The sequence below is a fragment of the Myotis yumanensis genome, unplaced genomic scaffold (assembly GCF_028538775.1).
Source record: "Myotis yumanensis isolate MYYU_CA2020_CCGP unplaced genomic scaffold, mMyoYum1.0.hap1 SCAF_4, whole genome shotgun sequence".
Classification (NCBI taxonomy): domain Eukaryota; kingdom Metazoa; phylum Chordata; class Mammalia; order Chiroptera; family Vespertilionidae; genus Myotis; species Myotis yumanensis.
The window spans coordinates 44,271,885-44,288,404 of record NW_027223755.1 but is presented as its reverse complement, the minus strand read 5'-3'; the positions used below and the strand labels follow the sequence as shown (position 1 = coordinate 44,288,404).

The window sequence follows — 16,520 nt, the reverse complement described above, 5'->3', positions numbered from 1 at the left end:
CTGGCTTGTATCAAAATAGCTCAGGAGACAAGTTAAAGAGACTTTCACTGGCCAAAGATAAGGTAAATCAAGCATCAATAAAGAGAACCACTACAATGAATTGAAATAGATTAAATATTTATATCCATGAACTCATAAAGTTATATTTAAAAAGTTCTTGATCACCTTTGGAGAATGCTAGAGAACCAACTATTATCTTGAAAGCTAGAATATAAAGAGAAAGAATCAAGCATTTATCCTGCCTTTTGTATACAAAACCTACATCAGGTAACTAAGCCATTACAGAAGTAGTCCAGCCAATAAATAATGAATGATAGAATTAGAACATCACCACTCTGCAACCCCTAATGAATTAATGAATCTAGGTAATAATAATCAAAGGCTGCTAACATCACAAAGAAAAAACAATAACTGGGCTTCATGTGCCTCCTGCTGGAAGCATCCAGAACCTAGGAAATATTCTTGCCCAAAAAGCCAAACCTGAACCTGGTCAAGCCTCAAGATCTAACTATAGTTTATAGAAAATATAGGGAGAGACATTAAACACTACTGAGAGATACAATTAGAAAAAAAAATCCAGTCTGCAAATACTCTAGAATAAATAATCATGTTTCCAAAAAAAAAAAAAAAGTAAGGAAAAAAAGAGAGAGAGTAATGGGAATCTTAGATTCAAAATGTCTTATGAGATGTTAATCATTTTAATGTGTAAAGCTTATTTGGATCCTCATCAAAGAAAGTGTAAAAAGAAATAAAACATTTAGGAAAATGTAAACACCAATTGCTACTTAAAGATATTAAAATTTTTAAATTTTAGTTGTGATAATAGAATTGTGGTTGTATTTTTAAGCTTCCTTACCTTTCTTTTAAAAAATTGAACTTTTTATATTGAGATAACAGTAGATTCACATGCAGTTGTAAGAAATGATACAAAGAAATCCCTCATACCCTTTCCCCTGTTTCCCCAGTGGTAACTATAGTACAGTATCACAGCCAAGATAATGACATTGATTCAGTCAGATACAGAACACTTCCCTCATGTTGCCTTTGCTAGTCATACCCACTTCTCTCCCACCCTGGCAACCACAAATCTGTTCTCCAATCTATAGTTCTGTCATTTCAAAAATGTTAGATAAATGGAATCATATGCAACCTTTGGGATTGGCTTTTTACACTCAGCATAATTACCTGGACATTCAGCTAGGTTGTTGAGTGTATCAAAAGTGGGTTCCTTTGTGTGTGTGTTTTTTTGTTGTTGTTGTTAATCCTCACCTGAGGATATTTTTCCATTGATTTTTAGAGAGAGTGGAAGGGAGAAAGAGAGAGAGGAACATCAATGTGAGAGAGACACATCAACTAGTTGTCTCAGCACCCTGACCAGGGCAGGGGATTGAGCAACCGAGGCACCTGCCCTCAACTGGAATCAAAACTGGGACCCTTAAGTCTGCAGGCGGACGCTCTATCCACTGAGTCAAACCGATGAGGGCAATAGTTGATTCCTTTGCATTGCTGAGTAATATTCCATGGTTAAGATATATAACAGTTTGTTTAACCATCCACCCTATCAGGGACATCTGGGCAGTTTCCATGGGCTATGTGAATAAAGCTGCTATAAACGTTTGTGTAGAGCCCTTACCTTTAACAAATATTTCCTTAAATATTTATGGGCGAGATAATATGATATCTAAGATTTGCTTCCAAAAAAATTCCACATTAGATGAAATATGCCCCCCCCCCCAAAAATAAGCCAAGCCATGAGTTTGTAAGTACACTATACTATCATCTCTACCTTGGTACATATTTATAAAAAGAGAACATAAGAGAAAATTACTTATCTGATCACTATACACCCAAGATCACAGGAGCTCTTTCCCTAAACACAGAGCCCACACCTCCCAGTGATCACTGTTGTCATATTCACTCTACCAATTTAGGCAGATCCAACCTGGGCATCTGTTAACTCTTTTTCAGAAGTTCTTAAAAAATAAGTTTTTATTAGACTGCAGGGTTGAGGTAATAGGTAGTCTGTAATGTTGGACAAAAGCAGGTAAGTAATCACCATAATCAAATGTATGAGATTCATGAGTGGCTTGTCCTCAAAAGAGAGAGTTCGTGTCTGACATGAGCAGGTCCTTATCATCAAGACAAATGCTGAGAGAACAGAAGTGTGATTACCAAAGATGAAGAGCAACAAACTATAAAAGCACAATCAAGCCTGAATATGAACTGAAATGCATTTTATATTATGCGAAGGCTGCTTTTGTTTTTAAGCCACTCTAGAGGACAGGATATTATTATCATGTTCAGTGTGCAAGCTAAGGATTTTTTAGTATAATTCTGCAAAATGGAACCCACTATTTGGTGCCATCAATACAAGGTGGATCAAAAGTAGGTCTACAGTTGTGAGTACCTGAAACACAGAGTTTATTATCATTTATTAATTGTTGCACTATTTTCCATATGAACAACTGTAAAACCTACTTTTGCCCCACCCTGTATTAGCTCATTCTTCCCTCAGGCTGTATCAAACCCTCCCCTTCATCCCACTATTTTTTCTTCACACAGGCCTTCCAAAAATGAAGACCAATCCTCTCAAAGATCTCAAGCAAAGAAAGGTACATAAATACCAACCCATTAGCTAATCTGGAACTAGAAGCCAAGACCTCCCAAGGAAATATTCATGATGACTTTCAAATGCCAACTAGTGCAACGGCAACAAATGAGTGTCTCTTGCTAGGTCTTTAGTGCCTGACAGGCACCATGATAAACAATTCTAAAGCTTAAATAAAGTTTGTTATCAAAAGTAGGAGAGCTGTCCACAAATCAATCACAATAAGACAAATTCCAAAGGAACATCTAAATGCTATAGTTGTGTTGTAGTTTGGTTACATCAAATATCCCTCCTACAAAGTGGACCCACACTTGGTGTTAGGAATAGTAATGCTTACTATAATCGGCTATGTAGAAAAAAAAAGTTCCACTAACAGACTATCTATATGACACTTAAATGCCTATAAACTGAAATATATTAATCAATTCCATTAAGAATAAGTAAGGTACAGATTGGTTCATTCGGTTGGTTTAGTAACTTAGGAATTCTTTTAATGGAATGAAATAACAGAATGAAATCTATTCGTAACATCATATTAGGAAACTAAGAAAACAGAGTTGAGTTCAAAATCTTATTCATATGACATGAGTCAGAACAGAGACGTGTGGAATTAAAACCCCAAAATGACATAGACCACCAGGAATTGGGCTATAGGCTTGCAGTGAGGAGATTAATAACAGAGCTGCTAGAGGAAAAAAAAAGGAAAAGGATAACAATTGGGCTGAGGGACATGATGGAAAACATAACTGAGAAAGAGCTGAGAAAAAAGGCAGTCAAGTTAAACACATATAGTTTTGGGTGCTCTCTTCTATCCTTTTGCCATCTTTCTTCCAACCAAACATTTTCTGGCCCTCTGGATTCTGGTATTACAGTACACATTTTTGAATGGCTTGTGGTCAATGACAAGACATTGTTAGTTGAAACTCTTAGCACTCCTCACCTTGACATACTTGAAGGTCACTCTAAAATATTCTGCAAAAAATAAAATGTTCTTGCCAAAAATCTTTATGGCTGATTTGCTTCTATATCTCATTACCCTTTTATCATAGCATCCATCCCATACTTGTTCTACAAAACTAGGATTTCGGGGGAAAGTGGGTAAATTCTTGTGAGCTGAGAGGGTTTCAGAGAAAGGAACATGGGAAAGAACAAGAGAAGGGACTATATACAGACAGAACAAAGGCAACAGGGAGAGTATTAAACCTGGGAAGAATTCCAGGAACAAACTGCACAAGATGGGTTCAGGGAAATGAATGGCTGGGTTTGGCAGGAGCTGAGAGTGTGTGGAGGGAAGGAGAAGATAAGCTTGAAAGGGCAGGTCAGTGCCAGGGAGTGGCAGCCCCTGCAGGCCAGCGGAGGCATTTAGCCCACATGCCATAGGCCCTTGGGAATCTACTGCAGGTCTGCCCACGGGGAAGAGAAAAGCAGCCCTGCTTAAGAAGATGTGACTAACGGTACAGGGCAGGGAGGAAAGGAGCAGAAGACCAGGGGTGGGAAGCTTTACTAGTTGTTTCAGGTGAGGCTACATGGCTTGATCTAGGAGGGTCAAAGTGGGAAGAGAAAGGAAAAAAATTAATTTGAGGGGCAGTGTGAAAGATACATATACTTAAATCTAGTTTTGTCCTCAATTAAAATCTAAAAAATGGTCATTTGTAATCACTGTCAAATGATACTTATAAAATGCTAAGGATTCTTATGTTGATTGGGAGGTAAACTATCATTATTATGATCAAACACATAAGAGAGCATAAAAATGTTAATGGTTGATAAAGTCATTTTTAAAGGAAGCTTTGATTAAGCTTAACAGAGCCTTGGAAAAATAAGATTTTGATATAAGAAAAAATTATATTTAAGGAGACTATGATTGGATGCAAGGTGATGAGTATTTTTAAATTTCTAAAATAATTAACTGCTGATTTTAGCAAGGCAGCTATAATGACAGAAATGATTGACATCTATTTTATCTACTTTTGCAAATCTACTTTTTATATGTACTTTTGCAGATCTATTTTCTCTGCTTTTTAGATCACTATTGCAAAGCTATTATTAATCAAAAGTTAATTTTTTGCAAATACTCCTATGAGTAAAACTTTGAACATCAGATGTGACACCAGCTAAATCATCTATTTTTAGTGTATATGCCAATTCAGTTTCTATTCTCGTTTTCTTAATACATTTTTATTGAGCAGCTACTATATTTTAAGGACTGTGCTGGTGCTGGTGTACAATGAAGAGTAAACAGACATGATCTGTCCACATGACAGCACACCATATAGCGTGAAAGATGGACATTATTTTTTTGAAATATCCAAACATATAATTTAAAATGTGATAAGCACTATGAAAAAAATTACAGATTTTTATGAGAGTTGATAACAGGGAGGCTAAACTAAGACTGGGTCTGGGGAGGTTTGTTATTTTTAAGGAAACTGTCTTAGACTTGAAGCTTGTAAGTAGGTAGAAGAGTGAGATAGGAAAAAAAATAGGGAAGAGAGAACTAGGTAAAAAGGTGAGCAGAGAGAAAGCATCACGTATAATAACATGAGAACACTCTCTAACCTGTTGGGTGATGGTGTCCCAGGGGCCCTGCTGCAGCCGCGTCCTGTAGCACTCGTGGACTCCTTCCCATATGTCCTTCAGAGACAAGGGTCTCCCATCTGCAGAAGAGCATGGGGAAGACCCACAGTTAGTAATCCGTGTGACAGTGGTGCTTGGTGTCTATCTAAAACTATCAGAAGAATATTATGACTTTTTAAAAAATCAAAAGAGTGCTATATGAATGACCATCATCTTCCTGAAGGAAACTTAACTATTCCCATCTCTCTCCTTTGTAATTACCTAGCAGTTAAATTATCTGCTCATTCAGTGCCTTTATGAATCTGAATCCAAATGTGTTTCAGAGAGAACTAATAGACACAAGCATAGGCAAAGGATCAGATAGACAGACTCCGGTAGTCAGAAGGGTGCACTACGGATACCTCTGACGTCTTAGTACTTCCTGTAGTCCTTAAAATCAGAGACCACACACATGCTTCTTTCACTCTCACTGACCGAGTACCTGTAATGTTCAAATCACTCTGTTGGATACCACAGGGAATAGAGAGAAGAAAAAACACAAGTTTCTCCTACTAAGGAGCCTGCCTTCCTGCTAGGGAAACTATGACAAGTGTATGGATAGTGTATCAGTAACTAAAATGCTCGGAGGTCACTGCTAGAGGAAAACTGCAGTCCTCTGACCGTCCAGAGGAGGGGGCCGTAAGCACCCAGTGTGTGTGCAGGTGGAGAAAGGGCTGTCAGGGGTGAAGGGACCTGAGATGAGTAAAAGCTTTAGTGAACAATAATTCCCCTTTTCTTTGTTTGTTTAAACGACTTCACTTATTCACCTATATTCTTAACCACTCAAATAATGTGTTTTATGAAGACCACATGGCAGAAGATAAGTAAAATGGAAAAATAGACATCTAAGTTCAGAAAAGGAAGCAGGGAGCGAACCTAAGGACTTCTAAGCACACTCTGCTAGAAAGAAGGTGGCCTGACTGCTAGAATCTAGTGCTACTTGACCCATCCAGAGCTATCAAGTCCTCAAGGCTTACAAGTGTGCTGTGTTTCTTAGACAAGTGGTCAATATCATTTAAAGTCATCAGTATAGTAAGTTATTAGACACAAAGAAATACTTGGTTACCAAATGCAACAAAACTTGGGGGGATAATCTACTAAAAAACAAAACTAAACTAAAGGCATTGTATTCAGACTTATAGGGTATAACTGGAGATGTGGGGGTTAGGAGAAAGATTTTGAGCCTGGGCTGAATTTGAATCCTGGTGTTTGCATTTCTTCTCTATGTGGCTGCAAATGAGGATGGTAATTATTTTAAAATCTTGTTCTCATGTGGCTCACGTCAGCGAACACACTCAGGACTATGTTAGATACCTAATAAGAGCTAAATAAATATTAGGTGTCTCCTCCCAGCCCCCATTGCACTATTCTAGTAATGCTCAAAGCTGAAAGAGTCCTTTAGAGACCATTATTTCTTAGAATTTTCCTATGTTTCTATACTGCGCACATTGTGTTTGATATAGTAATACACTAATACCACAGGCAGAGCATTTCTCATGTTTGACCTGAAAAGTTGAACTTTTCCTCAACCTTTATTTTCAATAAATAGCAATAGAATATTTTGATACATTTTCAATAAGTATCTTCATCTTGGCATTTATCTGGCGGCAGGAGACCATTATCGTGTGATAAATAGTTTTATTCCATTGACATTTCCATGTCTGTAAAATGAACAAGATTTATTCATCCAATTAACATTTGAATGTCATGTTTAGCTACAAGTTAAAAACAAGCTGCCTTCAGTATCTGTGTTATATTGTTTTCTGAACACATTTACAGAGTAGGGCCAAACTTTGCCCTTAAGATAAGCACTACACGTCTTCAAAATATGCACATTCCCGTGTGTGTGGTGTGTGTGTGTGTGTGTTTATGTTAGAAGAGGAGAATAGGATTTTAAGTACTTCAGTGTCAAACAGTAAATGAAATAATCAAATTATAAAAAGATGACATGCTTTCAAAATAATTTTCAGATGTCGAAGTTAGAAGAAATCAAGTTGTAAGATAATAGAATGTTAGAGCTGGCACACTTTCTAGTTTTATAGATAAGGCAACTAAGGTCTTGGGAAATACGCATCTGCCAAAATGATGCAGCCAGTACGTGACGGCACTAGAGCTGGAGTTCAAGTCTCAGGACTCACAGCTCCATGCTCTCCCTGCTACTTACTCCACGCTGCCTCTGAAGGTGGAGGCTGCATCTATCCTTTCCCACTGCAGTCCCACCATGTGTTCTCAGCCTCTCGCACATTGCAAATGCTTCATAAATATTCACTGAGTAAGTGGCCAATGAAAGAATGCCTTCCTTAGCTTTATTTCCTCTAAGACAGGGGATGGCTTTGGAGACCTGGAGAAGAATCCTGGTTTAATATCTGCTAATCAATAATGATTTTAATTTTATTCCTGAAAATATTTTTTAGTCAGCAATCTAAGGATGAAGTAGGTGGTTTGGATATTCCCACTGTCAAAACCCTGCATACTCTGTGAGGAACAGCCATTCAAATGCACTGGTCAGCAGCACAGCAACAATATGGAGAGACCCAAAACAAAGGTTATAGAATATTGTCATCAGATTTGATGCTAGAATTGAGGTGATGTGCCATAAGTTTTCAAACAACACTAAATTTAGGGGAAAAAAGATATAATACCTTCGAATACAGTAATAAAAAATGATCTAGTCAACTTAGAATAACAACCACAGGAGTTAATAATTTCAAAACATAAAAAATGCATGACGCTCCTATATGCATGTTAATAAGAGTGCTACTTACCAGTTGCTATGAAGAGAACAGTGTATTTTGTGAATAGATGTGACTTTGTTCTCTATTGCATTTACAGAACCATTTAAAAACACATGTATTAATGGTAGTTCAATGAGTGCTTGTGTAAGCTACCTTGACAAGAGTGTCAATCTCTCCAGTTTCTGCTGACCATTTACACGGTAGAAGATCTGGGTAATATAGCTTTGTCTCTTTCACATACAGATACAACAAAAATGATTTTAAAAAGGATAATGTGGATTCCTTTCCTGAGGCTTCATCATTTGTTTGCTTAGTCATAGCTCGCACCTTCATGATCAAAGACATACAAGAGTTAGTTTTGCCTTCTTTTATACACCAAGTAATTTTTTTTAACCTAATCAGCAATATCTTCATCCATGCCATACACTACTGACACCTAAAATATATTCAAATATGATTGTGGCTAATTATTCCAAAAATAAAATGGAGCTTTCAGAAATCCCAATGAAATCATTGCACTGAGTTAGTCAAACATATAAAGAACCACTTCACAAAATAGAGCTTAAATATGGCAGACATTTTAAGGATGTTGTAATATTGTATCTATTCTGTCTATATACAAACCTTCAGCTTAAGTTAAAATGTGGGCATAAACAAGTACTTGCTTAAGCTCATGTAACACATCATATGCCTTCATGTTCAGTTCAAAGTATCTTCAATCAGAAACTTTAAGCCCTGTTAAGAGAGTCTATTTTTTCTGTCTGGCCCCAGTCAGAGGAGACATAAGCATACTCAATCAACAACTCTCTAGTTTCAGACCCTAGATATTCGATAGCACCAATTTGAACATGCTTAGAAATCTCATTAATCACACTGAGGCTGAGAAGCTCAGTATAATCCCTTGCATTCTTGAAAAAGTGAAACAGAAGCCAAAACAATTTCAGAAGTAGTCCACAAAGTGAGCACAGTAAATTAAGGTCATTTATTTCACAATAAGCATTTACTGCGTGCCTACTATGTGTCTCTATCACCTGAAATGATACTACACATTTGAGTTAAAGGAATGTTCTGTCAACAACCTAAAATGTCAATGACAAAACAAGAAGAGACATTGGATGAAATATGGAATAATTAAAAAGTACAATCTTTAGCAACTGCCAGTAGCATTTAATTTAACATTTTCATATAAAATCTCTCAATTGAATAATAACCTACATGTCAAGTAATCTATATATTACTCAAAATGTGCAGCTTTCTAAATTAAATTTCTCAAGGTTATTAGTTTTCATGAACCAAATAACAATGTGAACTATTTCACTAGCACTACCTAACTCCAGTACAAGCACGCTGAAGTAACCTTTATCTTATTGTGCGTGGTTTCACTAAGGCTCATAACTCCTGAAATGAAAATTACAGAAAGTATAAATTATTTAGAGTAAGTTTAAGAATAATGTTCTGAATGTGGTCACTAGAAATAAAAAGAGTGGGTTTTTCACAATGAAATATGCCATTATTCAGTATATTGTCTCCAAGAGTGCTTGAAGAATATAAAAATTCATGTCATACTCCACAGTAAGACAGCGATGATGCTCCACCAAAGGGGAAAATTCATTTTTGCTTCAGTGAGAAAATTACATTGTGATATGAAATGAGTGTTAATTGTTCATGTGCATTCATATCAGCTACTGTGCTGGCTAATTCTGCAATTTTTATTTATCCCTACATACATTGTTTAGCATTTTGTATCTCTCTTAATCTTAGGAAACATGAATAAAAAATTCCTCAAATATAGATTCTTTTTACTTATGTATGGCATCAATTAATTGACTTGTGTTCCTTAAATTTTAGTTGTTATATGAATGAGAGCATCATGCAGTAAAAAAAAAATTTGGGGGCGGGGGCCTAGAGTTTGAGCCTTAACTCCTTAGTTTTCCATGTACCCTTGAATGCACCATTGAACTTTTCTGAGCACTCAATTTTTACACGTGGGCATGGGTAATAACAGTTCCTACCTTACAAGGTTATGTGAGGATCAAGATACATAACTCAGCCAGCACTGTTGAAAGGTACTATGTGTCAAGCCTCATTTTATGTATTAGCTCACAATCCTCAAAACTCTATGAAGTTGGTCTTATTACTGTTATCTCAAATTGGTGGCAGTTTTTACCTCTCTTGTGGTCCTTAACATATTCTTCTTGTTACAGTGAATTTCAGATGATGAAAGAAAGGAAACAAAGTTCAGTATGTCCCCCCAAGGTCATAGAGTTAGTAAGTAGCAGAGCCAGGAATCAGAACCAAGGCTTTCCAGCTTCAGACCCTGCACTTTCGCCATTATAATGTATGTCTCCGAACCCAAGAGCTCTTTGTAAACCATAAAGGGATACACACACGTGAGTTGTATCTTTGACCTTGTTGCTGTTGTAACTAGTTGTCTCCACCCACACTGCCTGACCTAGGAGTCTCTAGAATTCTGCCTCTCCTGGTTTTCTCATTGGGCCTGGCCTGTCTTTTCTATCACCGCATGGACAAATCCCAAGTCCAGCAGCCATGGCCTCTCTTGACTACTCCAGCTCAAGATAATCTCTGCCCTTTGAGCCTTGGTGGCAATTTATTTTAAATCCAGCTTTACTGAGAGAATGAACATATAACATTGTGGCAGTTTAAGGTATACAACATGATGATTTCATATACATAAGTATTGGGAAACGATTGCCTCAATAACGTTAGTTAATACATTCATTACCTCACATAGTTACCTTTTTCTGGTGTGTGTGTAGTGGGAACTTTTTAAAAAAATCTACTCTCCTAATAACTTTCATGTATATAATACAGTATTATTAACTATTCACTATGCTGTACATTACATCCCCAGAACTTACTCATCTTAGGGCTGAAAATGTATACCCTTTGACCAACATTTCCCCATTTTCCCTATCCTCCAGCCTCTGGCAAACACCAATCTACTCTCTGCCTGGTGGCAATTTTTAGCTCTCTTGTGCATATTCTTCTTGTTACAGTGAATTTCAGACCTGGCTTTTTCCCCTTGCTAGACTGAAAGCTCTGTGAGGGCATCATCCATCTCTGATTTCCTTTACTCATCCCTGCATTCCAAAAACTGCTTCATGCCTTGTGCATAAACATTTTCCAGTGAATGGATAGATGAATAATCTAGAGTAATTAGCACAATTACTACTAATAATAAAGACTCGACAATCATGATGAGAAATTCATTAGTTAAGTGTTTCATGATTATATTTAAGAACTTCATACTTATACAAAAACCCACGGTATAAGTAGATGAAAATACCATGGATATTTGATTTTCAGTATTCAAACATACTTCCAGTTTGAGAGAGAAATTCCAAAATAAATGGAAGACAGAGCCCCATTTTGCACCACTAAAGCCCAACAGAGGCATTTCCTCAACTTGTCATTCTTAATGCCTTAGTTGACTCTATGATCTAACCTTCCAATAAGTCCTTTTCTGCTTATCATAGTCGGGTTCAATTATTTGCCACCAAATATACCTAACTAATATAGTCCTAATAAATGGTTTAAAACTCTTGCCTATTAATAATCTACATTCCAAATTGTCAGCCCCAATTTTTAAAATGTTAAATATTTGCTTAGTAATTTTGAGTAGAAAATAAATGTAAGGTGTCTTTAAATCACATGATGAAGTTTATGAATGTTATAATCTACTAGTGGCCCGGTGCATGAATTTGTGCACATTGAAAGGAAATTACTTAGAGGAAACATTTTAATATCGCTATTCGCCCTTTCTCTATAATAGAAGTGTCAACCAAATTCACGATCAACAATGACAGATGGAAACACACAAGTGCGATTGGCGCCAGCGAGAGCTTTATATGTATCACATATGTGCGTGTCAATTTAGCGGGCCTTTTATATGTATAGAATAAACTTGCTTAATTAGACCTGCTTTTTGATTTAGCTAAATTTTTTCCAGCCCAGTGAAGCACCCCAACTTCTCTTTCAGGCAATTGTCAGCAACACAGCAGTAAATATCAACACGAAGCAGATTATTATTGTAGATCATGCAGGGAGAACAAAGAATAAAATATTTAATGGCAACTGCAGCAGCGTTTGACTAATTCTGCGTAGTGAGAAAACCTGAAGTCATTTTTAAGTTCCACCATTTTTTACTTTTTTTCAGTCAGGCCAAGTTTCTAAGCTTTCTAAATCTCCATTTTCCAGCTAATGAAAAGAAAATAGGATTCCACTGAGTCTGATTTCTATCTACCAACTCCAGGACTTCTGTGAGGATCAAATGAGATGAGGCATGGGAAAACACTTCACAGACATTTTGTTAAAGTATAAAATGTTTGCACCTGGCTATAAAGCAAGTTGTGTTCCTGGGCTGAAGAAACTGCAAGGAGGCTAGTCATCACTAGGGAGAGGAAGCCAGGCTTTGCTATGGGATGTCATTACCTGGTACCCACAGTGACTGTTAAGGGCTGGCCATGGGGCATTGACAGTGTCGGCTACAATTTAGTTGGGTGTCGCTCTCGGGTGGTGGCGGGGCCTGCGTCCCTCTTGAGAGAAGCCAAGTGTTGCTTTATTGGCCAGGTCCATGCTGCTGTTTCTCTATAAATGGTAAGTGTGCTTCATGGCAGCTCCTGCATTGAGCGTCTGCCCCTTGGTGGTCAATGCGCATCATAGCAACCAGTCAGAAGGTGGGAAGGACACTTAGCGTATTAGCCTTTTATATAGATAGATTTTTATGAGAAAAATGCCCAGCATACAACACGAAGAGGAATAATTTTGAGTCACTTGAAACTGTCCATACACTGTGTTAAGAAACCTATAATAATGCACGATGCTGTAACTTCTCACTTAAATTAAATTAAACACTTAACCTGGCAGAAGTACATACAAGCCCTTCTTGAGAAATCAGAAAATGTCCCAAGAGAACATTAGGTTCACAGGACACCCCGGACATCAATTCTAAGATACCACTATTCATCAGGACTCTGAGGACCACACCATAAGGTACATAACACTGCGTCTGCTGCTGGTTCTAAAGCAGAAGACATTCTATTTTCAGTCCTATTCAAAGTATCCCGAGGTTTTGATCCAGCTTGTTGGTCTGACACCCCAGCACTCAGCATTTTGGATTTCTGGCTCTGCTCACACCTCCTTACTCCCGGAACATGGACCTCTTATGCCTGTAGCTGCATCTTGACTACCCCTATTCCACCACCAACCCAAGGAGAATGCAGTCTCCACTTTCTCAGCATAACACCTAGTACGTGAACTCGAATAACGCTATGACTTTAAAGGAGGAGAAAAGCAGTAAACTAGTTTCAAGCTGTGCAGTGATTTTTTTCAGCATATTTTTAAAATAGGCTAATGAGTTTTTGTGCTATGCACACAGTAGGCAGTCATGTATATTTTAATAGATTTTTCAAACAGGGCTGATTTTTCCAAGAGTAAATGTTTCTTCCAGTACCACAAACAGACATGAATCCAGGAAAGCGAAAGTATAGTCTCTTGCAAGTAAGGAAATAAATCATGTCCTCTTTCTGGCCTTTGGATCCATTTAAAATCTGTTGCTTTCTGTGTATGTGGTGTTTTTTAAAAAATATGTTTTTATTAATTTCAGAGAGAGGAAGGGAGAGGGAGAGAGAGAGAGAAACATCAATGAGAAAGAATCATTGATCAGCTGCTTTCTGCATGCCCCCCACTGGGGATCGAATCTGAAACCTGGCATGTGCCCTGACGGGGAATCCAACCATGACCTCCTAGTTCACAGGTCGACACTCAACCACTGAGCCACACCAGCCAGGAGTATGTGGTGTTTTATACTAACATAGATCCCTGCAGTTTTGTTTCACATTTCTCTGACACCTTTTCTTTAACACACTTTTAAATCAGGGCTTGATTTTTCAATGAGATTCTTTTCCTATCATATGTTCCAACCCAGCATCCTACTTCTACCCTAATTCCCCATAATGTTTCAAACATTTACATGATTGAACAAATACTGTACTTTTCATTAAAGTTCCTCTATTATTTGGACTTTTCAGTTTGAGTATATTTGTATTAATTAAATAAATTTTCATTATTTTTCTTAATAACTTTCACTGCTTGCTCTTCAAATTTCACTTCAATCCCTAGAATCTCTTTTTAATCTGCCCAAATTCATGTTCCATTTCATTACAATGTTTGGCTAGATTTACTAACTAGTTACATAAATATAAGTGGCATATATGAACTTTTTGAAGCAATCTCTACAATCACATAAGACTCTAAATTAAATCATTTGTCAAACTATTTTCTATTTTCTGCTCATTGTAATAACTAACTAGAATCATTTTTGCCTCAATCTTTAAGTACCTCTCTAATCTACTTTTTTTTTTTTTTTACTTTGTTCAACAAGCTGCTTTCACTCTCACTCTGTTGGCAATAATAATTTTTCCCTGAAAATATGTTCTTTCTATCTCATTTTCTCTAAGAGGTTATTATTTTTAAAATTTTAATACAATGCTAACAATACTGAAAGAGCCAAACTCATTTTACTAAAATTTCATTCTCCATGATTTATTTTCATCTTCATTTATTCCTCTGTTTTACTCAGTCATATTTTCTGTTGTAGGAAATCCCTCCTCTGGTCCCATTCACTTCCGCTCAGTCTCTTTCAATCCAATCCCTTCCCATCCATGATCTCATCCATAATTTGATCTCAAATACCTTTCAACCATATCTTCCACAATTCATTTTAAGAAAATCCTACTGCAATCTGGCCTCTCCCTCTCCCATAATATATGCCTCGTTCCCTCCAGCCTACAGTTGGGCACTTGTCCTTCTCCCCTTTTCCAGCTTCTTTTCTCAGTTTCTTCAGAAAAGCCAACCTGCTACCTTCCCTTGCAGGTCGTTGGACAGAGGTATGGATTTTATTTTTATTCTCTAACTTCCTCCAACCCCCATTATTCCTGTGTCCCTATCATTCTCTTCTTTGCATTTCAAAGGCCTCCTCTTGTTCCAAAGCATGGGCAAGCCTCTGCCTCCTCCTCCTTGATGAGTCATGCACTGTTCTCATCCTAAACTTTCCATTATTTGTCCTTTGTGCTGGCCTTTATCTTAGTTTGGTTCATGCTGCCTTTGAGAAGAAATTATTCTTTGGCTATTTCTTTTGCCCTATTTCTCCATGAGCATCCTTCAGGCATATAACAAGTGGACAGATCTTCCACATAAAATATCTGGGTGACATTTTTAATTCTATACCCTTACTCCCTGGGCCAATAATAGAATGGATCTACAGAAAGAACAGACATTCAGTTGTTGAATGGGAGAAATGTTTCCCTCCTTATTCAAAAGCAGTCCATCTGACTAATTAAAGAAATACGTCAAAAATGGTTCCCAAGAAGAACCCATATGTCAGCACAAGAGTTAACTATTTTGAAAATGAGAAGAACCACTTGGTCTATTTTTCAATAGAGATTGAGAACAAAGGAAAAAAGGAGGAACAAAGAAGAAATAAATCAGAATTCAAGCTGAAATATAGAAATCTCTAGCTATGTCAGTGAAATGGGGAAAATATATGAGCTTAGAACTGTAGTGAGGTCAAAGCCAGTAGGTATATGTAAGGTTTTTACCACGTTTCTGTTTTCCATCAGCTTTTGACCAAAGCCATGTCCCTAAAAGGGAAGATGAGACTTTAAAAGGTGATGGAATAATGGGGAGTAGATAGAAGCCTTTGGCATGATACAAATAATTTAAAATACTGTGTATACTTAGAAAATAGGAAAGAAAAAACAACCAGTGGGCACTGACATCAATGCTTTGTGAGAACGGACTTCAGAAACTACAAAGCACTATTCAAATATAGGCTCGTTATTACTACTTGACAGAAGTGCAAATGCCTCTTACCCACTGCTGGATAATAAATGGTGTTAAGTATGTCCCACTACCTCTCCCAAACCCATAATGACAAGAGTAAGCAGGGGGAAAGGAACAATGGAAAGAACATATGTGTTCTTGTAAATGCATGTTACCCCCTACAAAACTAGCTCCTGTAAACTCACGTAGTAGAAATGAGAGGCACTCAGAAGCAGAATCTGTCTCAGCATAGCTGTCTGCATAAAAGATCAAGTAAAAACGTGTCAATATAAGTAAGGCAGCTGCTCTGTTGGTTTGGAGGCCCACCTTTGAGTCTTCAGGACTTTCCATTCTCCTTAGTCAACTAATCCTATAATCTCTGAGAAATATCAGACTCAAGAGTAACAATATATAGGTGGTTTGGGTCCTGAGTCTCCTGGAGACAACAGCATTAATTCCTTCCATATAAAACCACCATAGCAGTTCAAATAGGGCACCATCACAAATGATTAGAAATTCCTCATTGGTTCATTCAATAAACACCTGCTGATGCTGAACCACAGTTGATATTGTGGGTATCAAAATGTCTTACTCATTTTGTAAGTACCCAATATTAATTTTCTTCTTCTCTCTTTTTAACTGAAAACTTTAACTTCTAGCTTACCATTTTATAGGGAACAGGGAACAAGTAAACAAATAAGTCTGTTGTGGTGCAACTT

The 16,520-nt window shown here is 37.2% G+C and overlaps 1 protein-coding gene across 5 annotated transcripts in view; it reads right to left on the bottom strand.

Annotated features, from left to right (window-relative positions):
- The window catches only part of ATG10 (autophagy related 10), a 195,857-nt gene that overhangs the window by 46,809 nt on the left and 132,528 nt on the right, over positions 1 to 16,520 (bottom strand). For all 5 annotated transcript variants that reach the window (XM_070411470.1, XM_070411471.1, XM_070411469.1 and 2 more), the window contains one exon: positions 5,168 to 5,265. In XM_070411470.1, coding sequence (XP_070267571.1) covers positions 5,168 to 5,265 — 98 coding nt within the window. The remainder of the gene's footprint in view (positions 1 to 5,167; positions 5,266 to 16,520) is intronic.